This window comes from Pungitius pungitius, chromosome 20 (assembly GCF_949316345.1).
Source record: "Pungitius pungitius chromosome 20, fPunPun2.1, whole genome shotgun sequence".
Lineage (NCBI taxonomy): Eukaryota > Metazoa > Chordata > Actinopteri > Perciformes > Gasterosteidae > Pungitius > Pungitius pungitius.
In genome coordinates this window covers 6,442,951-6,467,481 of record NC_084919.1, presented here as the reverse complement: position 1 = coordinate 6,467,481, position 24,531 = coordinate 6,442,951, and the positions used below count along the sequence as shown (strand labels likewise).

The 24,531-nt window shown below is 40.9% G+C and overlaps 1 protein-coding gene and 1 long non-coding RNA gene across 3 annotated transcripts in view; one reads left to right on the top strand and one right to left on the bottom strand.

The window, feature by feature from the left end:
- Window positions 1-23,920, top strand: part of LOC119194591 (E3 ubiquitin-protein ligase TRIM9) — a 33,753-nt gene extending 9,833 nt beyond the window's left edge. Inside the window, exons 2-12 of one of the 2 annotated variants that reach the window (XM_037448744.2) lie at window positions 4,576-4,671; window positions 6,354-6,476; window positions 11,440-11,550; window positions 12,992-13,145; window positions 15,157-15,237; window positions 16,705-16,868; window positions 17,206-17,344; window positions 18,836-18,960; window positions 19,057-19,235; window positions 20,366-20,528; window positions 21,216-23,920. In XM_037448744.2, coding sequence (XP_037304641.2) covers window positions 4,576-4,671; window positions 6,354-6,476; window positions 11,440-11,550; window positions 12,992-13,145; window positions 15,157-15,237; window positions 16,705-16,868; window positions 17,206-17,344; window positions 18,836-18,960; window positions 19,057-19,235; window positions 20,366-20,528; window positions 21,216-21,263 — 1,383 coding nt within the window. In that variant the 3' untranslated portion in view covers window positions 21,264-23,920. The remainder of the gene's footprint in view (window positions 1-4,575; window positions 4,672-6,353; window positions 6,477-11,439; window positions 11,551-12,991; window positions 13,146-15,156; window positions 15,238-16,704; window positions 16,869-17,205; window positions 17,345-18,835; window positions 18,961-19,056; window positions 19,236-20,365; window positions 20,529-21,215) is intronic. The other variant, XM_037448743.2, reaches the window with a different exon arrangement.
- LOC119194594 (uncharacterized) lies at window positions 6,485-8,470 on the bottom strand. Its single transcript, XR_005114156.2, has 3 exons — window positions 8,195-8,470; window positions 7,791-7,900; window positions 6,485-7,050 (listed from the first exon to the last, which is right to left on the bottom strand). It is a non-coding gene; the product is annotated as an uncharacterized LOC119194594 (long non-coding RNA).
- Window positions 23,921-24,531: the final 611 nt, after the last annotated feature.

Below are 24,531 nucleotides of genomic sequence, written 5' to 3'. Positions count from 1 at the left end.
CGATCTTTGTTTGTTTCAAAGAGTGAGATGTAAATTCCTATGACAAAAAAAGGGGTTTAACAATCTTGTGCTTTATGTTATTACCAGCGAATGTGGAAGTTTTGGAAGTAGATATAGAGTTAAATGATGATTGGATACTTAGAGTGGAGATAGTGAAGGCAGCTTCATTTCCTCTCTACAATCTGCACGCAGTATCTTCATGTGGATTATTGTTTTTGTCTGGCAATGGGTCCTGAAGGAACCTATTGGCATTTTAATTCTGCTCAAGGAATCCCTTGTTTCTTTTGGGAGAAGTGGATTTATTCAAGGATTTTTCTTCACCACAGACAGCGTGCCGTGGTGCAGAGCGTCATATGGGATCGAGAATATGGAATTTGTGCTCTATTGATTCATAAAATTAGAATTGGATTCATCACCAGTACCTCTTTGAGAGATGGTTGGGTTAAAAAATGTAAAAAAAATATCAGAGCCAAAATGAGTTTGAATGAGAAAGGGCAAGGGGGGGTAAACAAAAACGGAAGAGGACGTAAATGCTTATGAAAACGAATGAGAATAAATGAAAGGGTAAGTAGAGGTAAATGATGGGGTTCAGCCCCTCCCCTGCCGCGTCCTCTCCATGTCCCTTGGGTGTAATTCAGACAAGGTCAGCACCACCATCCCCTATTCCCCCGGCTGACAGCCAAACACATAAACGCTGCCTATTGTTCTCCTGCATGTCACAGCGACCCCCCCCTTTCTCCAGATTACTCCCTATAACGGTCTCTCCACAACGTGAGCAGAGTGCCCAGAGGTGACTGAGGTTTAACTGGACATTAAAACGATGACTTTATCCAGAACATACTATGCAAAAGATGTCTGCTTCACATTGGAGTAGGCATTTCTTTTTCTTTTCTTAAACAAAATGATTTGCAGTGTTTCCTTCTGATGTAAACATTATCTTTTATCAACGTTTATTTGAAAACTGACACAGAATTCCTCGCCCAGACATCTGGTGGCTTCAATATCTGCACTGACTGATCCAGAAGTGACACTGGCCTGAAGTTCAAAACCCTCGTCCCGCCCTTCAGTTATGCGATTTATTGGGATCTCCAAAATCCATTGTGCCGCCCTGTGCTACAGAGAGCTTGGTGTTTTTCTGAATTTATCAGTGAACCAACAAGGCTGTGGCCCCACTAATGACACTGGTGTCTCCGAATGTCACAGACGGAATAAATGGTCCTCTACCCCTCTTTAATAAGATAATGAGATAAAAGCACTTGTCTCTGAGCGGAGTGCTGACGGCGGGTAAAAGAAAAATGACACTCCCGTTCAGAGGAGTAGTGAAAGATGAAAAAGGTCAAGGGTAGAGGAACAAAAGGAACCAAAGCAGGATAGAAATTGGATTTCCAAATGAACAGTTCTGTTCTGCCGGTGCGAAGATCCTCGCTGAGATTAATTCCTTTTCTTATTATCTTTTCTTCTGGGTGATTTTCTTGTGTTTTGTGGTTGTCTTTTGTTTCAAATATGTTCAGTGGCTCATCCTCTGCAGACGTGTCACATTTCTGCACCGTCTGACACTGTTTTACCGCGGTATACTGACGCCTGTAGCAAAAGTTAGACCTGGACTTTTCAGGCTTTGGCAAAAAGGGGTCTAGTGAAGTGATATTATTATGAAACCTTTTCTCATTATTATTATTTTTTGTGACACCTTAATCAACATTAACAAAAGAAAGACAAAGGTAACAATCCATTAGCGGTAGTTGTAAACTACAACCTCATGGCATTGGTTTGTGGGATAAGAAAATTAAGAAATACATTTTAATTTAAAAAAATCTAATAAAGTTAAAATCATTTGACTGGAAATAATAAATGTGATGAATGAGACGTCGCCTCTTCAGAGTTTAGAGTTAAAATCCGTTGATGTCTCACAGAATCACGGTCAGTTTTGTAATCTATTTTAACAGCTGCTGTAATTAATTAGAGCAGCTCACCCGCTTGTTGAGTTGGTGAAGACACATCAGGACATTTGAAATATCTGCAAATTAACATGAAGCATTTACCTTCAGCTAATTCTAAAGCATCTATTTATAAATCTATCTATAAATCTGTAGTAGTACATGACGATAATGTAGTACGGTATGTACGTAAATGAAGTGGTGATGGAATGAGTCCTAAAGAGACTTTAACATCTATGAGCTGGTTATTTGTTGATGAAATAAAACTGAAGGCATTCTGACAAAATCCAATTACTACCTTTAACACAACGCATGCTAGAAAACTCCAGCTCCCCACCACTATGAAAACAAACTGACTGGTTTAAAAAAAATCAACAAATGAATAAAAGAAGGTCACCATATTAAATGAGTGAGCAGAACTTTGACCCGATGAGCAGCAGTGGAGTTAAATGAATGTAGAACCAGACAAACAAGACAGGAAGGGATGTGCCAGCAAAGCCGTTGTGTGGCACATACCTCATCCCCTTGTTAGCATCTTGGCACGCACGCACACACACACACACACACACACACACACACACACACACACACACACACACACACACACACACACACACACACACACACACACACACACACACACACACACACACACACACACACACACACACCATGCAGACAGCTTGCTGGGCCAGATGGCCTCTTGGTGAGGAGCAGTCAGGGGCTGCACAGGAAGGTTGGGTTGATTCATGAACCATGACCTCCACACGTCCCTCCTCCTGACTCCGGACAGCGTGTGCATGGAGGAGGGATGGACAGAGATAGGATCAGTGTGTGTGTGCGTGTGTGTGTGTGTGTGGTGTAGTGTGGGGGTGGAGTGGCTTATTGTGGTGATGTGGAGAGGGGGATTATGCAAACAATGCAGGCATATACATGTTGGGAGATTTGCATTCAAACATTACCAAGGGAATAGTGACAGGAAATAACAGCATAATGATCATTAATAGAGGGTGACCAGATTATTACAACTATTTGTGTGCAGACTGATTCATATGATTGGCTCTTTTGACCTCTAAGATGAAATTATTTAACTATTAGCATTTTCAGAGATTCCATCACAGAAGCACAGCAGCTGTTTTATGAAGTTTAACAAATTAACAAAAAATTAACAATTAACAAAAAAGGGGGACCGTCCACTTCTCCCCTTCTGCCTGTGTGTGTGTGTGTTTGTGTGAGGGTGTGTGTTAGAGGGTGTGTATTCAGATAAAGAGGAGCAGGTGGGAAATGTGGGTGTGGCAACAGTGATGGTGATTCATCACAGCGCGGCGTGTGTGTAACATTGTGTGTGCTTCCTTTGTTCTATCTTTCTCATTGACCAGTAACTGATGCACACACACAGGGACTGAACATGGGAATGTAATAACGGGGCAGCTCCATTATCAAATATTTTGTTTTCATTGGACATTTAAAGAGAGACATAACATGTGCAGAGAAGGATCCATTGGCTCAAACATATAAATTAACTTGTGTACATCATTTTCCCAGCTGCAGTGAGATGCTGCAGAACCCGTATTTTTTACTGTGCTAGTAGCTGCAGGACCAAGATATGTTGTAAATAAGCTGCTTGCTGACATTTTCAATATGCAAATGATAAAGTAAGAACAGCTGAGTGATAGATAGTGTATAGAGAGTATGTATTTTACATTGTAATTATACCCCCTAAGCTACTCAATGGAAAATAGTTAGAATATTAGGGCAAAGAGCTCCATCTAAGTGAAAGCAAATAGAGACAATTTAGTGGAGATCAAAAACCTTTGTCTCTCTACTCCAATTAAAGCTCTGCCTGACAAAGCGTTCTCGCCTATACCGAAGATAAAATGTGACATTATTCTTTTAAAAATAACGCTTGCGTGAATAAACAAAGAACAATGATACTCAGGTACTTTTTATTTCAATACGTATCCTGCTTGGTGTAAATGATGTTATGGAACTAAATGACTTTCTTGCATGTACACTGGCACCAGAGAACGTCTAATATTGGTTTTGTATTAATTCTCGATAGTTTGTTTGATTCTGCTTGGTGTTAAAGTGATGTCGTTGCTATAGTCACAGCAAGTGATGCTGAGTCTCGGCCTGTCAGAAAGAGTCCGAAGGATTTCGCTCGGAGCTAGGATCAGTCATAATCTGAGCATCCAGGGGGGGTTGAATGATTACATAACCAAGGTCTTAAGCCTCAAAGCTTCAGTGGTACCACAGTTCACACTAGGAGAAAAGCCTTTATTCACCTTTATCTGCACATTCTTACAGTCTCATCTGACAGCTCAGTTATATGATTTAGAGGCGGTGTGCATGTAGGAATTGTGGAGATATTTTATCCTGTACATGCATGTTGGGATTGATAACATTGTTATGTGTAAATAACAATAAGTTATACGTCTACGTCAATTTTATTCTTACTACATTTGACTAAATTAAGTAAAAATTGTATCTTTAACAATCATATGGTTGATTGTTGAATTTTTCTTCATTTCTAGGAGGAAATAGCAATTTTCAGTAAATAGAATGCTTTGAATCTATTAAGATAAGTTTAAGCTGTCTTTAAATAATTGTTACGTGTTCTTCTTTCTGTGTGTCTCTGCAGTGCCAGATCTCCCAGGCCCTGAACGGAGTCTCCGACAAAGCTAAAGATGCCAAGGAGTTTCTAGTTCAACTCAAGAACATGATGCAGCAGATACAGGTAACACCGTGGGACACCTTCACACTAAACACTGTGTGAAATATTCCTCTCAATTCCATTTGTACAAATGTAGATTTGAAGATTCGTCAAGACAGATTTATTGTTGAAACCCGTTTGCACTGACTACTCATAGGTGTACTGAGTGAGTCCTTCACACTAACATTAGCCCCATTGACACCACCGCTTGCATGCGGTTTGTATGCTGATGTTGTGAAACTGGGACACAGGTCTTGTTTATTTCTCCGGCGCCATTTCTGCATTTGGTTGTTTGGAAGGCTCAACATCTCCATGAATGATGAACCATCACTAGAAACCATGCCTGATCAGTTATACTCCACACGTAGAGAGGTCTTTGCATAATTTAAATCAGCTGTGGTGTTTTTTGTGAACTGGATACATTTTTCTTTTGGCGTTGCTGGGGGGAAATAAGCTAAAAAATAAATCAGTCACATAAACACATTGGAATGCTCACACTAAAGCATTGGGGCAAATCCACTGACTCACTGAACTAAAACAAACCATATCAGCCAAATGTGTTGAGCGTGTGTGTTATTATATGTATGTGTATGTGTAAGGGGATATACACAAGTGTAAGTTGTCCTCTAGACAGCATTGCTATGCAGCCTGGCACCCATCCCCCCCCCCACACACACACACCGTATGCACTGAAACATCTGGTCAGGCGCCGCACTGGGAACAGGCCTTAAGAGTCATGTAGCAAGATGATTTTGTTTCAACAAAAAAAAAAACTCTTAGCACTTTTTGCCTGTTTGAGAAGAGGGATTGCGATAGATGGATAAAGAGGAGGACACATGGGGTTGTGACGCCAGGAATAAATATCTCCAGCACTCATCCTCTTATAGATCAGAACTGTCCCAAAGTGGACGATGCGTGATTGTAAAATCACTACTATCCAAGACCTTATCTCCTCATCATGCGGGCTCAGAGATGAGAATGACCCTGTGGATCTTTCTTGTATTAACTGCCGAGTCGTATCGTGATGAATCATTGTGACCACACAACCGAGAGAAGCTCTTTCGCAAAGTTTAGAGCTTTACTGAGGTCGTTTCTGCAGCAAAGTTGCACAAATAGACTTGAGATGCTAAAAAAGCGTGAGAAAATCAAAAAGCCTGGCAACAAAACTGGATAGCCAAAGTAGCCTGACCCCAAAAAACGGCGAGGCAATAGGCAGCCATGAGGAACAGAAAAAATATGTGTCATATATATATATATTTATTTGCAATGTGAGGGTGATCCACATGCACACATTTCCAGGTGGCTCTTCTCTCTTCATATAGGGGACATTTCCATACAGTTATATAAGCAGTTCTAGACCGTCAGGTGGTAAGATCATGTAAGATCATGGTAAACATGATGCAGAATTTATATATCTCTTATTAACACTATACATTGTTTTTGTCTAAATGTTTGTGTCATGAAAACAAAACTGGAACTCACTCTTCTTTGGCAAATCCACAGATCAGTAACAAACACAAAGCAGCTACTAAATGAAAAACAGTGCACCAGCCACTCATCTATTTTGGTCACAGTCTTGGTTTATTGATCTCTTCCATAAGGACCGGGACTTCTCAGACATCTTCAAATAGTTTTGTTTGCCGAAATCCCTCAGAGGACTTCTTTGCGACTCCATGCCCACCTGACGAGTGTTTCTGTTGCTTCAGGAGAACGGCGTGGAGTTCGAAGCTTGCCTCGTGGCCCAGTGCGACGCGCTGATCGAGGCGCTCACCAGACAGAAAGCCAAACTGCTCACCAAAGTCACCAAGGAGAAGGAATACAAGCTAAAGGTGGGGCTGATTGATCTCTTATATGTGTGCGTGTGTGTATGTGTGTGTGTGTGTGTGTAGCGTGTCCAGGGAACCTTTCGGCATGTACCGAGAGAAGGTATCCATGCGGCAAACACCTGACATCTTCATCCCTTCATTGCTTTACTGGCAAGTGAAAGATGCACACACTTTTTCTCCCTTCTTTTCCTGCTTAAAGCGAGCAGCCTAGTAAAAAGAGCACAGACGTAACAATTAAAACCTTACTGAAATACACAAGTTCTGTATTTATTTTGAAAGTTAAAAACCAGTTCACCAAGTAAAGTGAGAAGCTGAACTGTCTTACCAAATATTTCCAATCAGCAGAGTTGCGTCTTACCCTCCTCAGTAAATCCACCGCTGTGGGTTTTCCCAAGTCGTAGTGGATCACATGGACGCCTGCCCAGCCGCAACGTGCCCGCCGACCGGCTGACCGTCTGGCGGCGCGAGAGGAAGGGGGGTGTTTGGACGGATGCCCCAAGGACAGCTGTTGTCATTATTTGCAGGCTGGTGGATTGAGATTTAGCCAGAGGGCAAAGAGCTGAAGCCTGAATCCAAGCTGGAACAAGAGGAGATGCTTTTACATTGTTCTCTCTAACTGACAACATCACCGGCTGCTATTCATGTAAAGAAATGACATGTAAAATACATTTTGTATCAGGCATCCGGCATTGAACCATTTTTAAAAATGTGTTAATGTGCTTTACAAGTAAAAAACACATTTAAAACAAATCACACTAATAAATTACATTTTACTAATGAAAGAAGCATCTTCAAACAAATAACAACAATTAACCCTAACACATAAAGTATAGTGGAACGAATGCAAAAATACTAATAAATTATTTTGTGCTGTCATTGTTATAAAAGTTTTAAGAAACAAGTGATTTTCATTGAAAAGATGATCTATTTTAGTAAATCTTCATATTTTCAGATCGTGAACTTACTCTTTGAACTCCTATATTTAAAAAGCACTCACAAACTGTTAATCTGCACTTGTAAAAAACAGCACAGCTTCTGCCAGACACAAAATAACCAATCATGACAAATGAAAACAAAGCTAAAGACTGTGTCCTCACAAAAAAGGGCAGATGTTTCTAAAAATCACCAAAGAGAGGGGCTTAATCCCTTAAAAGCAACATATTTTGGTTTCCTCATTCAAAGTGTTGGGAGTGTTTGAGTGTTTGTGCTGTTTGTAATACATTTTAAAACCGAAAGGTTTTAGATTATTTATCCATGCAGACATGCGACATGTGTTTCAGTGTCAACAACCTGTATCAGACGCACATACTTGTGTACCTGTGAGGACCCCACGTTAGCCGTCGCTAACAGAGCGTTTGCAGGGCTGTCTTCAGCGTCCTATTCCTTAAAGGGGAACGCCGCCAACATTTTACACCAGGCACTATATTCTGACAAGGAACAAAGAGTAAATGCGATGACATATATATATATATATATATATATATATATATATATATATATATATATATATACTGTATATATACGTATTAGTGCTATCAGTTAAACGTGTTATTAACGACGTTAATGCAAACCCATTTTAACGATGACAATTTTTGTATCGCGAGATTAACGTTTTAAAAACCTTTTAACATTTTAATGGGGCGGGATGACTGTTGTCTGAAAATGTCAACAGGCTTGTCTGTTTGAGTAGCTGGCTGAAAGCAAGGAAGCAGAAAGCTTACCTTTTTATTGGTAACCTAAGTTACTTTTCTGCTCTTGCTTTGGGAAGTTAGCTTAGCAGATAGCTAACAGCAGACCCATGGAATAAAGACTCAGCAATCCGACATGGATTTTAGGGACTAGTGGATTCTTAAATTTGTAAATCTGTGGAAACACAACATGAAATGCTCTTACAAAGCATTCACATACACATACACATACATACAGAAATTACTTAGTATAAGGCCATCATGACATGACTGAATAGCTAGCGTGACAGCATCATTTGCATAAAGCAAGCCAATCCACTTTTCCATGTTGATAAGAGAATTCAAATTAAAAGAAAATTATAGAAAATAATGGGACATTTAGAATAGATAAAAATTAGCTTAATTAATTTTGAGTTAACTATGACACAACTGCGATTAATCATGATTAAATATTTTAATTGTTTGGCAGCACTATATATATATATATTTGAACCTTTAGACAAACATGGTAAAATGTTCCCACAAATTCGTATTCATTCTTTTCGAAAATGTACTCACAATACAAAATGTCCTCCCACTAAATATATATAATGCTTTCCTCACAACCACACACACTGTAGTCCTAGCCGTTACCCACACCCCAAAACCCCCAAAATGGCTCTATCCTGAACAGAAATGTGGCTCGGAGTGTGATGAAGGGGCCGTGAGTCGTGTCCCAAATCCGGGTTCGCACATGCGTGTTTAAGTATTTACACACTCAAATTCATTTGAGATGCGTCTGCAACATTTTGATAAAGCCTTTTACCAGCATGAGGGGGGAAGCTGACAGCTCGTCCCCCTGGGACACAAGGAGATTGAAATAAATCGGAAAAGTACTCTGACTTCACGCTTCACGCTTCAGCCAAACTGAATTGAAAACAAAATATCTCCTGGTAAATAATTTGAGTGTGTGTGTGTTTGTGTGTTTTACTTGAACTTCATTGGCATTACAGATTTAAGGTGATTTATGGCCACAAAAACACTCCTTTACCCTTCCTTAAATCCTTAAGCGTTGCCCACCAAACCAAACCTTTTCACACGTCACAATCGAGTGTAAAAAAACACTGCTAAAATGTTTTTAGACAAAAGATATGATTAAGATTCTGATTGAAATCTTTGTCAGAATTCTAAGCTATTAAAGCCAAACAAAATACCAATAAAAGACACACACATACACGCTCTATGGAGATATAGTGAGTGGGCAATGAAAACGTACTCTACATAGCGCCTTTCTAGATTAGAAAACAAAAAATGTTTCAAAATAAAAGAGAAAAGCAAGACAGTGAATTAAAATTCAGCAGAAAATGGGAGTTGAAAAAATGATAAAAACAATATAAAAAACAAAGGTGACAAATACAAGTTGGACCAGGTGGGTTTTAAGTAACTGTTAGACAATCACATAAGAGTATTCCTGCTGCGTGGTTCATTATACCCTCAGCTTCTGAAACCTCAAATTCTAGATTGTTCTGATCCTTTCATTTGACTCTCAGTTCATGCTCTTCATATTTCAGTTCATACAGCAGTTGACGGGTGAATAATTAACTGTGATCTCATTAACTATCAAATAAACGAGGGGCCTAATTTCTAAGACTGTGTCTAATTAACTCTCTGATTCATTTAGGCGGCCATTGCTTCACGCTGTAATTAATTATTATGGATTCGGGATGGGACCGAAATGTTTCTGTTCTAATTCTCCCATGCTTTGCCTTTCAAACATTTATTTATTTGTTGTTGTGCATGTTTCATTTCATGTTCAGAAAATATCATATACATAAATCTTTCTGAAGATAATTAAATACCACTCGTCAGTTGAAATGTGGGGCAGATATTATTAGATTAGTATTAGTAAACAAGAGGCCTGATTAGGCGGCGACAGTTCACTGCGTTCCTATTATCCTCGAACGACTGGTCGTGACACCCGTCCAAATCTCATTTCCCTGCACATTTCCACCAGCAGATAGCTTGTGATGGATGTGTGTGTGTGTGTGTGTGTGTGAGAGACATTAAAATATGGCTGATAACAGGATACCGTGCCAGGAATACTATGGATCCAAATCTTGAATTATACAGTCCTGCTGTCTGCTTTGCCCGCCAGCCACTGAGTAACCGCTTGTTTAAGCTGGTTCCAATCACCTGATCCATACTAATCTGCACACCTGCTCCCTATTGACTCTCAGAGTACATATAGCAGCGTGCTGCCCAGCCACGCCTCTGTCTTGTGGCCTACGTCATGGAGTCAAAGAACGAAGTTTAAGAGAGCTCTGGAGGATTTAGGAAAGGACGACTCCGACCCCGCTTTCGTGGAGCACAAAGAAGTGCAGCTTAGATGCCGTCATGTGTTGTTAGAGCGCTGACTCATTCAGACAATGTGAACAATAAGGTTCAAAGTATTACTTTGTGACTAAAGGTTGCAATATGAAGGAGTTATGCTAACAGTTACTTACATCAGCTGCATTTCTTGCATCATCGTTATTTCCCGCTAACAGCTGAATGATGCGTCACTATCTAAATATTGCAGCCGCAAGGCATTGTGGGATGCAATTATCTCCTTCCCTTCCGTAAAGGATGGTCCAGTGGTTCCTATGCTAAAGGAGCTAAGTAAGGAAGCATTGAAGCTGCATTCCTTAGGATTAGAAAATTCAAACTGCTCTTATCACGGCGGCCACTTGCACTAATACTACTGGGTCATTTCACTCAGTTCGGATTCGTTGCAGCCTTAACTTAGTTTGGCAAACGCGCTTTGGAAAAGAACTTGATTACCTTGTGTTTCTTCACGTTGGTTTATTAAAAGCTGTTACCTCCCTACGAACCGACTCTCTCACTGCCGCCCTGCCACTTATGCCGGATTCCTATCCGCAATCCAAGCCATAACCTCGTTAGTCGTTATGGCTTTATTCCTTGGTTCTTTTCTTGACCTCTGTCTGCCATTTGGACAGTAAAAACTATTAAGCTCCTTTGACCTGATGATTCTACTTATTTGTGTTGGCTGTCCTTCATTGGTTTACGCTGGCATGCCTCTTTGTTTTTTTGGTGAGGGTGAGAAATCCTGGTTCATTGGATCAAAGGAAACCAGAGGCAGTTGGTTAAGATGTTGAATCTCTGTCAGTTGATCAAACAAAAGCTGGTGGCAAAAACACTGAGATGAACTCATTTAACATCTTGAGCTTGGGCCAAAGACACCAAAGTACTTGGATTCATCTCTGCACATCTTCTGTTTCGGTCCTGTGCCTTCGTCTCAGGTGGTGCGTGACCAGATCAGCCACTGCACCATGAAGCTACGTCAGACTACCGGCATGATGGAGTTCTGCCTGGAAGTCCTCAAAGAGAACGATCCCAGTGGATTCCTCCAGGTATCTGATCCACTGTGTGGGTTTGTGTGTAAGATCATCGGGACGTGATGTAATAACCTTTATATACGGTAACTGTCTTTGCCGAGGAGAAATACATTCATTCTTGATTTAAGTCTCTTTGAGAGAATTGCTGATCGTCAGAAAAAGAGAAAAAAACAGCACCCTTTTAACTTCAATGATCACGGCATACACAGTCTGCAGTCTTACCAAAAAACACTTTTATGAATTATTTACAACCAAAATTATGATTAGATGAAAGTTAATTGGAAGAAGGAAGCAAGTAACTTAGTTCTTTTGAGCCTTTGAGAGGAGAACTCTGATGTTTGTGAAGCCAGCACATCTAAAATCAGTGCACAGTATAACAACACATACGCCTTCCTGCATTGATACACAAACGCACACAAACACACACACACACTTTGCATTTGCATTATAGCGCAGCTGATCGATTTAGAAAAGACCTGACATTGAGTTATCATTAGGCTCAGACCCTTATTGGTCAGTTATTCAAACTGGGAAAGGTCAAATGTCACTTGTGGATTTGCTAATATTTACACATATACAGCTGTGGTGGGTGAGAGAAGCCTGAACAGCCAATATTAAATAAACACTAGGGTTAAATAGAAGAATTATGTCCTACAAAAATGAAAGAAACAACAAAAAAAGTAATTTATACATTCATTCCTGTTTTCAATATCTATTGAATGATGTTTATGGAAATTCCAGGGTCTCTGCTTCTATTATGGATTATAACTCTTCCTGGAAAGAGATGTCATGCGAGAAAATGAGGTAGAGAGGAAATAAAGATCAAAGATACTCCTGAGACACACACACACACACGCACGCACACACGCACACACGCTTCCATTAACTGAATATTTGATCTTCTATTGATTAAGTGTTTCTTTATGGTTGCATGACCTAAATCCTAATGTGCGTCTTAAAGAATGAAGGGAGGATATCAGTTCAGGAACATTCATAAACATAATACAGGTTGAAGTGATCTGAAGTGGGGAAAACTAAGCTAAATGAAGCAATTTGCGCAGTAAAGCCCAAGGATTCATTTCCAAATACTAGGCTTATGTTTTTAAGAAGATCCCATCACATTTATTTGCAATTAAGAGAATTTAATGTAATGTATTCACTTTTGTCCCCCTGAGGCAATGAAGCTCTTACCAGCGTATAACGGCTCTAATTCATAGCCTTAAATATTTGAACTGCACTAATGCCTGCCTCATTTCACTTATCACACACTGTGTAATAAAGCCAGGCTAATGAAACTGTGCCCGGGGCAGGGGGGCTGTCTCTTCACGCAGAGACGGTGTATCACAGCCCTTCAAGCATCTACGTGTTTCATTGAGAGGCTCCCATATCCTGTATATGTTTGACTGTACTCTTCTTTCTTCACTGTGTTCATGTGTACCTCAACACGTTTGTGTAGATCTCAGATGCTCTCATCAAGAGGGTCATATCATCTCAGGACCAGTGGGTGAAAGGGGCCCTGGAGCCGAAAGTAGGTCCTGAGTTTGACCTCACCCTCAACACCGACTCGCTGCTCCAAACCATCCTGCAGCTGGACTTCTGCCAGGGCAAAGGTGAAGAGGCGAAAGCACATCCTTACCTAATCAATCGGCAACTTTCCATCATGTCTTTATTCATTTCTATTTCATTTTTCAATGATGATGAATAATGATATTCTCAACTCAACTCTGTATTAACACCTGTATTTAAAGAACTACTCCATCAATTTAGTAGTAAGCTAATAGAGATGAGGGGGGTTAACAAAAAACATTTCACTGGCAGTTATGTTTAAATAAAATCCCTAGTCTCAATGCAATACGTTTAGTTCACTTTAAAGGAGCTGAATACCGTTTATATCTCCTTTCATAAGTCAAATACATAACAATTTTATTTATATTGCCAAATGAAAAGCAGCTAAAATAAAATCCATGTTCTTGGATGGAGAGACGTGGCTAAGGGCTCCACTTAGGAAGTCAAGATCAAATAAAGAGGTTTTTCTTTCGTAGATCTTGATCCAAAATTGCTAAAATACTAAATAATGCTCATTACACCATATACATTTTTTTTGCATTTGTTCAAAATGACAAATGTTACAAAATCATGACCCAGATTGAGTTGCACTGGAAGGAGAATTTCTTTAATTTGAGTTTCGGTTACTTAAACCTGAGTAGGCTTGAAAGCAGTTGAGAGGCTTTGGTCGTCCTTCTCTTTGTTCTTAAAGTCAGACGACATGAAACCCATCTGTGAGTTTCCTCACTTCTCCATCCCATTGATCAGCAGGAACAAAGCCTTTGAGTTTAAACATGGAGCGTTTGATGTCATGTCTTTGAATTGTAGTCTTTGACATCCTGAGTAACAACACATTTCAGTGGGTGTTCTGGTTCATAAGTAGCCTGAAATTATTCTCCTTCATTATAACTGAACAATGGCAATCTGAACTGATCAGGTCGCTCTCAGTCACATGTCCACCAACAGTCTTTATAGCTGGAACTCCCATCAGACTCAACAGCTAATGAGCAATAACCTTTCAACTACATATAGAGTTCATATGGACCGATCCAACACAATTACATGCAAGGTTTCTCGTAGTTATAAGCTACAAAAAAGTACAGAACAGAACTACCATAAGCGCTTCGCTGAAGTGGCATCCAAAAGGTTCCTCTGCCACAAAGGCCAAACTAACAAAGCTCACAACAACCAAGGCTTCAACATTATTAACTACTGCACCAGACACTGCGCGACACCAATCCCAAATACAACACAACTCGGTGACACAAACGCATTCCTCAAAAGAACTAATCAACACAGCGGCTCATGGTAACAGTAAACGGTCCCTCGCCACCCTCGTCCACGTCTCCATGACAACCAGATTGCACATCTCAAACAACGTAGAGGTCTAAAAGCTGTTTAAGTTACATTTAAAAATAATGGATGCAGTCCATCAATCTAGCAGGTTTGTAGGATCCTGCCCAGAATGCTAAAAGCCCCACATTTATAGACCACTAGATACTGATGTACCTCAGTGCTGTCAATCAATTAAATACCGGCTTAGATTTGGTTAAATAATTCTTCTTTCTACCCAACTGCTGCTGCATCTACATCATCACACACTACAGGCCAATTATCTTGTATTTTTGCAAACTAATGAATGATTACAAAAAGTTCAGAAATAAACAGGCTGGAAAAAAATGCATTTAAAAAAGAGTAGAATACGTGATACTTGGTTGCTTGAGGTGGAAGTATTGACTAAAGCTGAGATATTTCAAAAGAGCACTCATTGTGTTTGTAGTTTCTTTGTAATGTTGCAGCTTTTTCTGACTAAAACAAATCCTGTTCATTAATATCCCGATGATACACCATTTTATATTGAGGACATCTATGATATCTCGTTTAAAATAAGTTAGATATGCAAGAGATTTTCTCTCTTAAACATATTTCTGAGTTAGTCTGACCTACAAGTACATATAAAAGATATAGTTTGCCAATAAAGGCACTGGTCTCACTGTCGGTTCCAGCTGCTTCATGTGCCATCTTCTATCCTTGTGCTCTTGCATTAAAACATCCAAACCAACATCATATTTACAGATGTGCAGGAGAATCCGTTATTGAAACAAATGCAGGTGGCTGACAGGGGTGAGGCTGAGCTGGAGACAGAGAGCCCAGGAGGTATTTCAGAGACTCTATTTTCACAGTGAACCTCTGTTTTCCTTCCTTGAATTGATTACGTCACTCCTTTCCTCCTCCCCCAGCACTGCTTAGGAAGCTCACTGGTCCCTTTGTCCCACCGTCTCAATCTGATCTCTGCATGGTTACTGTCTCCCAGCTCCTCTCCAATGAATGGCACCTTTGCAGAATAGCGCTGCCTTCACTGCAACACAAAGTTATCATGAAAGTCACAGAAATGTGTAGCCTGAAGTACTTCTGTTTTCCATGCAAGTCTTTCATGACTATCCTTGGAATTTACAGTAATGGAAATTATAGTAATCTCTTACTATCTTTCACTGTAATTATAGGATGTGAATGTGTTACAATGATCCTGAACTGTCAGAAACACAATTATTGAATTGTCTTACTTAAGTAAGACAATCCTAAGTCTTAAAAAGAAAAAGTCAAATGTGAGTTTGAAAGTATAGCATACTCCAAATAGTAAGAGGAGAACATTCTGCTTTAAATATGAATCCAAAAGATATAATTTATAACGACGTATTTAACAACAGAAAATCATCACATTGTGAATGTGCATGAATCAAAGAACTACATTGGCTACAAATGCTGTGGAAAATATGAAATCGACTTATTGATCTATAAACTGAATTGATTCCAGTGTAAAGTACATCACATCGACCCTGCTGTTTTGTTCCCTGTCTCCTAACTGCTGCCTTTCCTCTGTGTCTTCACTACTCCTTGTTTTGGTCTTGAAAGATCAGATAATAGAGGATAAATGAAGCAGAATTCATCCCCCCGATCAAGTGTTCAGTGGTTACTTCTACCCTGATGTGTTGTTTTTGTGTTTGCTTAAGCTCCTTCTGGAATGCAGCCATGTCCTATTTTTTAGCACACATTTTATTACCACGTGGGTTTGACAGATGTAATTGCTCTTTCTTCGATTCTTCGATATGATGCTGGTCCCTTCTTTTTTTTTTACCAGGCTTCCTGCCCCGCTTTTAGAAAGAAACTCTCTTAGTCCGTCTTGTCAATGGGCAGTTCCTTTGTCACAACGTTCTAGAGGTCGTCCCACCTTGTCAAGAACACCTACTACATATATTTAGGGGAGACCTTTTGTCAAGAAAGAAGCAAATTAGTTTCAAATAATGGCTGCAATATTTACTAATCTTTAAACTTATGTTGGTGTTGCTTTATTATCCCACTACTTCTACCTCTATAACTGTTTAACGTCCTCACATGGCCTGGGTAAAGCCTCCACTCATTCCCAGCTGTCGCCCTGTGGATCTACGCAGTACAGTAAAGCCTCTTTTTCTCTACCAACGGTTTGTTTAAAGTCAACCGGCCGGCTGACCAAATTATTCTTCAGTCTTCATAATTTGTTCATCCACCCTCCCTTAAAATCTGACTCGTCTCTAAGCCCCCCCCCCCCCCCCCTTATTACAATCTGTATGTCTTTTCTCCCCACAGTGGAGTCTGGCCCCTCTGTGCCGCCGGCCCCTCTCCTGCAGCTGGAGACGTGCTGCACAAGGAACAACAGCGCCACCCTGGCCTGGAGGGCGACTGTGGCCCCCGTCAGCCCCATTGAAGGCTACATCCTGGAGCTCGACGACGGCAACGGAGGACAGTACAGGGTCTGTGAAACACACACACACACCGAGTTCAGCTTTGTAATGTGCATAAAACAGACTATGGGACTTGTCACTAAAAGGACATGGTGCAGTAAATAGTGCCCCTTCTGTGGCTTGTCTTCCTTCTTTTTATTATAAATGATCCAACTCTGACTAAATCCAGCTGGTAGTTTGTTTATGTGTGCGTGTTATATGTGTGCCAATAAACATGCATTCTAAGTGTGTGAGCCAGTACTAATACCTGTGTCTATTTATACACATCATGTGTTTACTCAGAGAATAAACATGCGCATGCACTTAACATGCATTTAATGTTACTTGAATGCGTGTGTGCCTGCAGGAGGTGTATGTGGGGAAGGAGACTGTGTGCACTGTGGATGGCCTTCATTTTAACAGCTCCTACAACGCCAGGGTGAAAGCGTACAATGCTGTCGGTGTGGGGCCATACAGCAAGACTGTGGTGCTCAAGACCTCTGATGGTAGGCATTGTGTGTGTGTGTGTGTGTGTGTGTGTGTGTGTACTCAAGAATAATGTCTGTCTCCTTTAGAATAGTTTTCTTTGATTGTCTTGTATTTTGGGCCTAATTCTAATTGTGAATTGTGATATTTATAAAAGATGTCAAGGTACAAACAAGGAATGCAGTGAAAATGAAAGGAGAGGACTGTAAGGCAAATGGAATGAAAATGAAAAGCCTAAAGTGAAGGGACAGAAAAAGAATCAAAACATTAAAGGAAATGAGAGGAGCGAGAAAGAGAGAAAGAAAAAGAGGTAATACAGTGAAAGTAACAAATGGTGTTGACAAGGAAAGAAAGAATGACCAACAAAAGGGGAAGGAAAGAGGGCAGCGAACAATAAAGAAATGAATAAAAAAGGAAAGGTCAGTAAATAGAAAGGAATGAAGGGGGGGAGGGGACATTTGAAAGGAGGAAAAGACAGACTAGGGAAGACGAGGAATGGAGTGGACAAGGAAGGGAGGAAAAAAGTATAAAGTGTGGCAAAGAACGGTAAAGAAAGGAAGGAAGGAAGAGAAATAACGAGAAGAAAGGAGCAATGACACAATGCTCCATTCCCACAGTGAGAGTCACACTCAGTGAATAATTTCAGACACTCAGTGTCACGACGCTTCATCCTGTTCTCTGACTGATAACGGTTCATCCCTTCCGTCCTCTTCTTTTCCTTTTCTCTGTTTTTTTCTCTCTCTGCTAACCCGCCTTTTTTCTCCTCCTCTTGCTGCTCATCCCCCCCCCCACCTCCTCCTCCTCCTCCTCCTCCTCGAGGACTGTGGATTCATGCAAACACACGTACAAAAGAGGCATTTAGAGTAAATGAGCAGGCTGCAGAACAATCAGATTTTTGTAATACGAGGTATAAATCTCTTTCTGTGTGTTTGATGTGTCACCACTTCCAATTCAATCATCCAGCATGTGGTTCCTTCCAGCCGATGAAGTATTTTTGCCTTCAGGCAGAGATAGTTATTGCATCCCTGATGTTTCTGTTCTGTTTTTTGTGCTTGAAGTGTGTGTGTGTGTGTGTGTGTGTGCTCTTGTTTCCTGCAGCTATAAACTCACCCACGCACTTTTACCACGCCAGACAGAGTATTATATTCAAGTCTGGCATGTATGTAATACCACTCAGTTGTTAATATTATAAATACAGCAAAAATAAGTGTTTTATTATTCCAATACAACATTTTGTGTTATCTTGACACAATTAGTTGAAAAAATTAATTATAACAGGGAGGTATTTTTATTTTAAAAGAGCAGATTTTGTCACTGTGGCACCAGATTGTGTCCAATCAATGAGCCCCATCCACATGACGCAAAGCTGCTGTTATGATATTGCTTTGGCAAAGTGTGGATCCAGTTTGTGAAGGTTGTGCCAGTAGAGGACTGCGGACTGTAGTTTTTGTGAGTGACTACACGGGTGTGATTGGTGCCACAGACTCACAAATTCTTCTTCTACCCGACAGTGGCCTGGTTCTCCTTTGACCCCAGCACAGCTCATCGGGACATAGTTCTAACCAATGAAAACCAGACGGTCAGCTGCAGCAGCTACGATGACCGCGTGGTGCTGGGAACCGCCGCTTTCTCCAAAGTAATCCTTGCTCCTGCTCTCTGTTTAATCGATCTCTTTCCTCGTACGAATGAGCGGTTGACCAAAATAATCCAAACATGGCACTTCCACTTCCAGGGCGTCCACTACTGGGAGGTCCGCATCGACCGCTACGACAACCACCCCGACCCTGCGTTCGGCGTGGCGAGGATCAACACCATGAAAGACATGATGCTGGGAAAAGACGACAAGGCGTGGGCCATGTACGTGGACAACAACCGCTCCTGGTTCATGCACAACAACTCCCACACCAACAGGTGGGTGCCTACTGTGCTGCGAATGCTGTAAGGCCGTTGGTGTGACGTCGTATGTCAGTTATGGATCGTTAAATAAATGTGAAGCCCAGCAAAGGCTCTTTCTAGCTTCGGCTCAATGTATTGAAAGCAAAAACAAAGCCACCTCACAGCCAGCATTGAGAGCGGACTCGCTTCACCCACAATGCTTTGGATCTGCTGCACATAACCCATGAATAAAATTCACTGTGTGCCAAACGCACAACCAAAAGAGCAACAACACCATTCTCTGACCTCTGCAACCCTGCCCACAGACTCTTCTATTTGAAGGCCTCCAGTGATATTTCCTCCCTGCCATATGGTATTATCTCTGTATTGGGATTTTATGTGAATAATGTTGCATTGAGTCAGTCATGTGGATATTAATGTCCGTTTATGCTTTAACTCATGCTGTACCACAACCAAATATCGCCTTAGTGGTGAGGGCATTAATAAACGCGTGATTGACTGACAAACCAAACATTTGGTACAACTTTTTTAGCTGGAAAATGTTAAATATATATACCAACCAATGTTAACAAAAACATTTATTATTACAATTATTCAATAACCGATGAATTAGTTTTCTACTTCTATAAATTGTAATTCATCTTTAAACAACACTTTGCTAATGAGAACAGGAGGAGGCGAACACTTTGTTCCATCATTATGAGTTCAGCATTAAAGCACTAAACACGCGCATAATGATGCGTACCCAGGATGACCCAGGGAGCCCTGAGGCTTAAACAATACCCAGGAAACAGTCCAGGGAGCAGTGGAAGAAGAAGCCTGCAGGAGACTGGGACATCTACGTTCAAACCCTCATTAAACATTAATTTACATCAAAAGATGTCTATTCTTCAAAAGGAAAAAGTTACTCTCCACAGAATCCAACAATGCAAAACCTGACTTTATAAACCTCTCTTTCTCGGTGCATCCAGGACAATGGGTTTATTTGCTGTGCACAAGACCTTGTGGACACAAAAGATGAAAATGATAAAATGGTGAATATGAGGTTTAAATGTTTCATATTTCTTTCAAGCAGATGACACTTTATTGGTGTGCGTGTGTGTATGTGCGTGCGTGCATGTGTGTGTGTGTGTGTGTGTGTGCAGGGCGGAGGGAGGAATCACCAAGGGCTCGACTATTGGCGTCCTGCTGGATCTGACCAAACGCACACTGACTTTCTACATCAACAAGAAGCAGCATGGACCGACATCATTCGACAACCTGGACGGGGTCTTTGTACCGGCCGTCAGCCTCAACCGAAACGTACAGGTCAGTGTGTGTGTGTGTGTGTGTGTGTGTGTGTTACAGTGACACAAAAATGGGAAAAATTGCCCGTATGATGGCCGATTACGATTAAGTCATAACGTTCTTAATGTAAGTCAATGTAATGTCTTCAAAAGCCCTGAAAACAGGATTGTGTGTGTATATTGTGTATTGGGGTTGTGTATATCCACAGCAGAGCGTGCAGCCTCAAACAGAGCAAAACTAGGTATATATTCCACCAGGACAGCACTTTCTATTGATACAGAGCTGCTACAACTCATCAAGTTTCACATTCTCTAAGATATAAAGAATAAAAAGAATAAAACAAAAAACGTTTTGATTCTGACAGCTGGGAGTTAAGGAGGCCCCATTGAGATGTTTCAAGCTCCTTACTGTTAACAATACAAACAAAGTAAATAGTGGGGAATAACAGATCCCTTTCGCAGGACAGACGTGCAGTAGTTGCATGTAAATTATTCAGACATAGTTTAGTTTAGGTTTAAATTGCAGTTAAATTGTTTAAATACAGTCTGTGCATTTTGCCAGCAAAGGGTATGGAGAAGGCAGTCTGTAAATGGAAGACGAGAACAACACTCCGGGCAGCCAACAAATATGCTCCTCACCACCAAAGCGTTCATTGACCCCCACGCAGGCTCACTCTCAATCACCGACGATCTGCTCTGCTCCTTCCAGGCGACCTTACTGACGGGCCTGGAGTTGCCAAAGACTACCCAACCGTAGGGGATCTTCCATCTCAGCGTGCCCTGGATCTAAAGCAACCAGGGACCCATTCCATTCACGTCAGATGGTATTTACCCGTCTCCCGTGCTCTCCCGAGGTGCCCTTCAATGTGAGACCCTGCTCCATAACTTTGGATGAAGGAATGAAATCTGGGTTGTTGTTGGCTCATAATACACTGATTGGAAGCTTGTGGACCTCACTACAAGGATGACTGGATTGCCATACTTTTTTACATCCCAATTTTTGCCCCAAGAAGTTACATCATCTGTTATCGCACCTTGCAAAAAAAAAATTGAACAAGAAGGAAAATACAGCCTGAATTTCCTCCTGAAGGCCTGAGACTAAACTAATCAACTCCAGAACTGCCAGAATCAATGATAAAGATCCCCACACTGCGCTGTGAAACAATGCTCTCCTTTTGATTTTTCTATTGGAGAATTTCCAAGCTTTATGATTCTAATGTGAGATGTAGAATTAGAAAAAAAAGCATCAGCTGCTTTCAGTGAGCGAGGGAGAAGCCGTCCAGCAGCTTTTGCTGTTGCTCTTCTTCTTGGTTCTTCTCAGTAGAAGAAGAGCAACAGCAATGGAGAGAGTCTTTTGTAGAAGTTGTTTCCCACATGGAATATTTAAAAGCTACATGTTCAGTGCACACTTTTTTTCTCTCGGTTGTGCCTCCAAGTGCTGTTTTCAAAGAGGTCTACACGCTGAGATCTAAAGCTGGGGAGGATTGGGCTGGATTCCATTTCCCTTTTCAGGAATCTGACGGATCTGCAAAGCGCCCGAGTGGCCACTATGCAGGGGGGAGTGATTTATTTTGCAACCTTAAAGTGGTGAAATCATTTTGGTGCAATTGACTTGTCATTTCCTTTTCAAGAAGGAAGGGATTTAGTTTACGATAGAATGTCATTTGCCGCTCAGTTTTTATCTGCCTCAAACGGTAGAATAAAAGAGCCTCACCAGATACCAGAACGCATGCATCATTTTGCTAGATATTGAAGCAATAGTTTGATATTTTTGGAAGAAAACTTTCAAATTTTCCACTGAAATTTAGAATTAATATCTGTGATTTAAATCAGATTGAGCAGCTTAAGATTTTAGGGACTAAGGCAGATTAATTACAGGAGCATTTCCTGCCTTGATGTTTTCCCCCGCTGCCTCTCCCAGGTTCTGTAGTCCCCCCGACTCATGAGGACATGATTTCACCTTGAGAAATAAAGGAATTAAATGGAACACGAACCAAAACTCCCCCAACAGCTACTATTCTATATCAGAGGCAGAGAAGAAAGTGTGCTTGTCTCATGGTAGTTTGAATTCTGTGCTCATCCATCAGTGTCTCTGTAGAACCTCTCGTCACACTGAGAAGTCACGTCAGGTGACGCTACGCCTGCTGCTGCATTTCTCATCAGGGATCGGATTCGGCAGCAAAATTCAACCTAACCACTGTGACACCGGATATAACATGATGATTTTAACACACACATTGCCCGTGTATATTTCTCAACCAAAGCGGCATAGGACAAATGTCACCTTATTGATTTAATCCTCGTTACTGAAATATTTCTATTCCCTGTGATGTTGCGTGAGAGTCATCAGAAACACCCGCCATACAAAGAAATTGGACTTAGATGTGAATGGAGAACAACTAACAAATGTAAATACGTGAAGTATGACTCTAATGTGAGCTATTGAGCATGGATTAAGCGTCAAAGAAGTTTACAAAAATACCTGAAGCTGTACTGTAAATAGTGTGCCGTGTCTTTGCAGTGATGTTAAAGCCATCTGCTACAACGGCTTGCCCTCTGCTGGTGGATGGTGGCAACCACGGGATCCCTTACCACGTGCTGCTGTGGCATAACACCCGACTGTGAATTCATACCTTTTCATAACCGCTGACTTTTTAAACGCCGTCAGCCATCATTTTCTGGGACAAGGTGTAAGAATCGCCGCTGTCTTCATAGCGCGCATCGTCAGCTATCTCAAACATCTGATCAGGGACATCTGGAGTTGCAGTTGTTAACATGTGTGAGTTTACAGTGTTATGATGGCAGGAAGCAATTACATATTGCATAACACACCCAAATTATTTTAATTATAGGTTCAACATACATTTTAAATATGCCTGGTGACTGAACAGTACTCTAAATTAAAGAAGGCCTTACTTAAATTAATATGTCCTAATCTCAGAAACATGGAAAATGTGTGGGCTGTGTCTTTTTTTTAGAGAATGTATTTACCTGTAGAGCATCAGCGTAGTGTTACAAGGTTAGATAATTTGGTTAGTTTTATAATATGTAAGAAATACTAGTGATGAATAATGATTGAGCCTTCTTGGGATTATGTATTAATACATGAATCAAACCGGCACCTGATGCTGCATTCAAACCATGTGGAAAAGATTGTTTTACATCAATATTTTGTGGTGGATTCTTTCATCTTATCAAAGCATTTTATCATTTTGGTTTCAATACTCCACCCTATTATATATATTATAATGTGATCATAGTTTTGGTATTTCACTTCATGGTTTTCACGTACTTTCTACTTACAGCATTGCTTTTGGCTGCAGAAGGCAAATAAACCCACACTTGACTTGGTAAACTGTGCCTTCCCAGCAATCCCAAGGAATTGCAGGTTTAATTAGAGATTAATTAGGGATTTCATTGGCAACAATAAATCAAGACAAAATAGTCAATTTAAATTGGCATTGTGCATATTGAAAGTAGGTCATCTTTACCACGTGGCATGAATACACCATCAGTGTCAGAGTCGGGGCTCAAATCGGTTCCTCTGGACCCACGAAAGCAAACATCTATCATCACAAAGGAGATTTCATCCTGACGGGCCCTGGACTGCCCGCTGTGCACCTACGGCCTGTATTGGCATCATGCGCGGGCCTCCCACCTCCCCCACCACCACCACAGGAGCCCCCTGCCTTGGACTTTGATGTAGCCAGTAATGGATTATAAGCCCACAGGCAGAGTGAGACATCTATCACACAAGCAGAGGGGGGGGGGGGGATTTGGGTTACTTGTGTTGATGTTGAAATGTTGCAGAGGACGTCATGACTAGAGAGAACGGACGCTACAAGGTGTCGGTTGGAGGTTCAAAAAGCCAGACAGTGCATCAGGTAAAATGAGTTTAACGCCTTTTCCTTTCTGTGTACAGTTGTTTCTTAAAATAATATCAATACTTTTTGTTGCAAAAATCCACATTTTAAAAGTTACATTGTAGTCGTGTTTAGACATGATATAGTAGGAGTGCTTGTATG